This window comes from Etheostoma spectabile, chromosome 3 (genome assembly GCF_008692095.1).
Source record: "Etheostoma spectabile isolate EspeVRDwgs_2016 chromosome 3, UIUC_Espe_1.0, whole genome shotgun sequence".
Taxonomy (NCBI): domain Eukaryota; kingdom Metazoa; phylum Chordata; class Actinopteri; order Perciformes; family Percidae; genus Etheostoma; species Etheostoma spectabile.
The window spans coordinates 14,552,076-14,557,788 of NC_045735.1; the positions used below are offsets into that span (position 1 = coordinate 14,552,076).

Consider the following 5,713-nt stretch of genomic DNA (forward strand, 5'->3'; position numbering starts at 1 on the left):
CTAATTTTACAGAACAATTTTCAGTTGGAAGAGGACAGTTTGGTTTTAAGGTGCAGTTGCTCTTTGTTCTGTCTGGCTTTCTCACACATGCACGGAAATATCTCTTAAGCACTTATTAATTTGCCATGTCAACATATTGTTACCCTAAACACCTGTACACAAAACAAATCACTCAAAAAGATAATACAATTAGTAGGTAGAAACTACACACATATTCCGACAGGATAGTGGACACTTTTAAAAATAATAACACAAAGGAGCATCTGGGAAACAGTTTGTTTTCATATCTATGTATTCAGATGTCTAGGTACTGTATGTTCATATACTGTATGTGTGTGTGTACATGTGTGAGAAATGGCATCTCCAAATAAAGAGATGTCAGAGATGTAATGTCAGAAAAAGTGAACTCCATTCATCTGCAATTTTTAATTTCTGCTGTGTCTAGTCTTACAATTGTAGTCTAAAGTAAAATCTTAAAGATGAGTAAGAGGACCAGTCTAATTTTTTCTTACACAGTGCATGAGGCAAACAAGCAGCATTTGTCTTAGGACACTGAGGACACCATTGTTGACAAGGAGAGAGTACAGTATATAGCACTGAAGACTCAGCTGTTGCTGTGTGGGGCATGAACTCAGAATGTCAACAGACAGAGGGGGCATTTTCATTGAAATTAGCATGACAGCCTGGCACAACAGAAAGGAAAGCAGGGACCCTTACACTTATTTTTACTCTGTGGGCCAACCTTTATTATGCCACTTATTACTGGCACCATCAGTCTGAACAGTTCACTATTGCTGGTTGCTCCCCGATGGTTGCTCCCTGTCATGTGCTCTTGGACCACACTCTGTTCCCCTCTCCCTTCTCACACACACACACACACACACACACACACACACACACACACACACACACACACACACACACACACACACACCAGACTATGTCGACTCAGCCATGCCTTTTTTAAGTCAAGGATCAGTGTTCCTAAATTTGTGCACCAGCCTCAGTGTGTGCTTTTTATAACATGCTGTCTATTCTATTCTAATACCAGTATAGATTTCTCACATTATCCCAGTAGCCTACCTTAAGTTGACTGGAGCAGCCGTACTGTATAAGCGGTGTGAACGTGGTCAGCTGCAGTTCGGCGTCCGACTGCAGCACATTGCCGACCAGATTGGGCATCTTGGTGACGTTGTAACCGAGACCCTGGCACATGCTGATTCGGATCGGGTCGCAGGTCATTTCCTCCACCTCATCGCCAAAAGCCTGCACCACGCAGAGCGGACCGATCAGCCCGGACAAGACGAGCAGTGCTGCCCAGCTGAACGACACCATCATCCCGGGCATGGTCACCGCGACACTGTGCGGCTGCCTTCTGTAAATATTGGCACAGTTGATATCCTCCTCAAACACAAAGTTAGATTGGGTCGCCCCGGAACCCGCAGCGGGTATAGTCCAGCAGGATTGGAGCGCGTGTACTCCGTGCGTTTTTGGATGCTATAGTATCCAACTCAGAGCCATTCAGTAGAGTAAAATATCCAGAAAGCTGCCGTAAAGAATTGCAAGATCTGTGCGTAATCAAAAGTTTTTTTTTTAATTTTAAAAAGGTCTGCCTTTAAAAAAAACTACATTAGGATAAATCCCGCAGTGCTTGCGTTGTTTCCCGTCAATAACTCCGTGTGGAGCAGCGCTGCAATACAGAGGTCTGCTTTTGCGCCGACTGCCTGCAAGATCCAGCTCCAAACTTTATTGTGTCTGTGAGGAGAGAGTGGAGCCGACCAATCTGTGCGCTGGTGTTTGGTTTCCTTAGCCAACCCCTGACCAAGAGGGCGGAATCTAAGAGAAAAATAGAAGAGCGAGCATCTCCTCCCCTCTCCCCTTCTTCACAATTTTCTCTTCTTCTGTCTTCTTGTTTCATTTCGTTTTTTCTACCTTTTTTGTTCTTTCCTCACTGTGTTCCCTCCTCTTCTCCTGCAAAGAAAATCAGCAAGCGTTCCCCAACTAATTCTGACCATATCCAGTACCTGTATTTAAACTGGCTGATGTGGCTTACTTGTGTTTTTATTGGCCGAATTTTTTTGTTACAATATAAGCATCTGAAAAGTGGATTTTTCAGTTGAGTGTGTTTTTATTTTATATTTAAAGTTCCTTAAGGTCTTTTAAGCCTGTCTGGAACTTCACCACAGGTTCCACTCTTGCTCTTTAAAGGCCCATCAGCTCTAAGTGCTCATGACATTGTAATTTAAAGTAGGGCCTTAAGTGATGCTGAAGCATTGGAGATCTGTTTTGCATTGCAATGAATGCACATACTGGACAGGTTTTGTTTGCTCATGGCACCCTGGGAGAAGACTTCTCTTTCACAGCATGAAACTAGCAGTGAAGCATGTTGTTTTGGCTTTTCAGTGTTTTAAAAGTTGACTTGGGTAGAAAAAGTGTTTGGATTTGTTGCAAATATTTCAGAAAGAGGAAAGCTTCAGAAGTCTTTGATTTGTGTGTTCTACCAAGTACTGTGTACAATTCTGAGGCTGTTAAAGCGTCTGTCTTTTGTAATTAAACTCAACTTAAGAGCTCCACAGACCTTTTCAAATACCACACATACCTGAAACCGTATTCAAATGTCACTTTGCCCAGAGTTTAAATAGAACAAGATTTAAATACAATTCAACCAACAGAGACGTAAGTGATGCTTAATTTTATTTTAGGTACGACGTTAACAACAGCATTATTTAGTTACGTTTCGAGTGTTAACCCTCAAAACAGCTGAATTTGGTCGAGCTAATTTGGTATTGACACACTTGACTCAGAAACACACACACACATTCTTGCACACAAACAAAATGAGGAAGTGCAGCTGGGCCCCAAATATGTGCCATTTTAAAATCTCAAACCAATTTATCTTCTGCACAATGTAGAGAAACACGAGGAACCAAAACAAAAGGATTTGTAGGCAAACAAGAAAAATGAGCAGGCTTGCAGAGAAACACATTATTTTGTCCATCAGTACTAATCCTTAGCTCTTATTTCTTCACCTGGTATGTTTGTGTCAGGTATTTCTAGGGAGTTGCTGTAGATAAGAGACTCCCATCACAAGAGGGCTTAAAACATGAAAACATCAGCAGCAGTCTGGTTGGCTGGTCTTGTGCTGGTGCGTTTTCCCTCCTGGATTATACTGTGATGATTAGGGGAATCCGGTGTGACAATTGATTGGCAGCAGCAATGACCTCTCCACCCCCGACCCCCAGCACACACACTCTTTTCTCTGCGCACACACACACACTCCACCCCCCTCTGCTACTCTTTGACTGAACCTGGGGTCAAGACCTGAAGTAATTAGCACTGAGCTGAAACAATAGAGTGCCCTCAAGCTGATGGTTATCAGGGGCGTGGCTGTGTGTGTGTGTGTGTGTGTGTGTGTGTGTGATGCGTGTGTGTGATGCGTGTGTGTGATGCGTGTGTGGGAACATGAAATACAATACAACCAAAAAAACAAATTACCAGTGATACTTTATCTACTTTTACACACTTGAGCAAGTCAATTAATTGAGGCAGTTCATTTTAACAGTAGATACAGAGAAGAAGAGTCATGCAAGCAGAGAAATAAACGAGGGTGAGGTAAGGATCTGCAGCAGCACATTATAAGCCCGATCCACCAGCACACTCCGTCACCTCTGTTTACTTTCACAGTAGAGTGTGAATAGCTGGGGTGAGCAGACAACGTGTTGGAATTGACAGACTAATGACCATCACACTGAGTGGATAATGACCATAGTTACCCTTTTAAGCCATAAAACCACTGAGTTAATAATCAAACAGGCCATTAAAATTGACGTTTAACTAAGTAGGCCTGAGGTAGGCAAAGTAAGCAAAGGAAGAAGCGACTGCTGGTTTCTATATTTATGGTACATCTAAAGTTACAAGTCAGATGTGTACATGTCTTAAAAGATATGAACAAAGCTGATATAAGCTGGTTATGAATCCACAAGGAGTTTATTTTCTGGCCATTCTACTTTTATGCACCACTCTTTTTCTGACCAATCAGTTGCAAGAAGAAATCCGGCTGCCGATATTCAAGTTAGTGCAAGCAATACATAATCATGTACAGTGTGGTGATTGGTTAATTAATGGTGACTGTACACAACACAGTGGCTGCAGGCTGCAGAGGTGGGCACTGGGCACAGTAAACATTTAATCAAACTGTATTAAAAACATGGTGTGGGAAGTGGGAAAATCAGGAAGTGGGAAAATCAGGAGGGTTTAGGAATGTCAGCTGTGCATGCCAGTGATGGCAGCAATTGAACCAATTACAATGACAACATGTAAATGTATACAGTATTTTAAAACTGTTCTATACATTTTTATGGATCTATCTAAGAGGCCCTTTTAAACAAGGCGGGAATGTTGCGCCGTTATTCTGCCTCTTCTGTTCTGTATAAAAGGTACATACACAGAATCGGGGGACAGTTATAACGTTAGTTAAGGTAGCCTGGTCCTACCAGACCCTCGTAAATAATGACAATTGAGCAGATTTACATAGGAGGGCTGAGCTTGGCTACCGTTAAGGCTGCATTTACATCAAGTCAGTCGTTGCAGCGCAAACGACAGTCCTCACATCTATTTAAATATGGGTAGTGTGCTGTAGGCTGCAGCGGTGGGGACCGCAGGGGATGCCGGGAAAAAAAACATAGCATCCTGTGGCAAAAAATGTCTTCAACTTTTGAAGAAACACAACCTGATCATGCTGCGGTGGCCAATCAGAAAAAACATTAAGTGGGAAACACAATCGAAAAACAAATGGGCCATTTTTATGACACTTAAATACAACCGTACAATCATGTGCTAATTGCTGCAACGTCTGAGTTAGTGTGAAAGCAGCCTAAGCTAGCAGTGGAGGCAGTCACAGAGCCAAATTGACGTAAAAAAGCAAAAGCCGGCGTAATGGCGGATGTTCTTTTCGGCAGTATTGCGGAACCTCTGTAAAAGAGGCTTTTGTTAGAGCATAGAGGGCTGACGTTTTCAGATTATTAAACTAGATTGTAAAATGTAACAGGACACGCAGCGTGATATCTCTGTGAGACTTTGTTATGCAGTCCACTAAAGCTGATTTCCACTGCTGTAGGCTAAGCAAAAAATAAAAAATAGTCAGGGCTTTCTAATTATCTATGCCACACAGTTTCCTCCAACACAGCATTCATGTGACTCTTTTATCATGTTGATGCCAACAAAAAGGACTCAATGGTGTGGTTTTCCTTCCCAAATTACCCACCCTTGCTAACATGTTGATGGTTTAATGCTTAAGAGCCCTGCCTTTGGAAGGGCATGTGCCCTGGCTGGCCATGGATCAAACCTGGCCAGCCAGGGCACATCAAATCAATGTGAATTTTTGAACTAACTTTTCTATTTTTGGCAGTGCTATGACTATTTAATATCACATTTAATTTAGTTTGACTCATTTGTTTAATGAAATAATAAAAAACTAAATTGCATGGGAAGTTTCTTTAGTCACGTAAAGAAGATTCTCCTTTTTAACTTTGGCTTAAAGGGATAGTTCAGGTTTTAAGAGGTACCATAGTTAGTGTATTACCTACACTAGATGGCGGTCGGCACTCCCCCAGTTTGGAGAAGCAAGCAGAAGTCCCGGCATGGAAGCTAAGTAATTTACTACTGTGGATGGGGGCAACCGCTAAACGTATTTTAGCCACCTAAAAAAATGTAT

General features: G+C 42.1%; 1 protein-coding gene across 1 annotated transcript in view; it reads right to left on the reverse strand.

Annotated features, from left to right (window-relative positions):
- fzd4 (frizzled class receptor 4) overlaps positions 1–1,748 on the reverse strand; it is a 9,625-nt gene extending 7,877 nt beyond the window's left edge. The window contains exon 1 of the mRNA XM_032510087.1: positions 1,084–1,748. Coding sequence (XP_032365978.1) covers positions 1,084–1,347 — 264 coding nt within the window. The 5' untranslated portion in view covers positions 1,348–1,748. The remainder of the gene's footprint in view (positions 1–1,083) is intronic.
- Between the last annotated feature and the right edge of the window lie 3,965 nt (positions 1,749–5,713).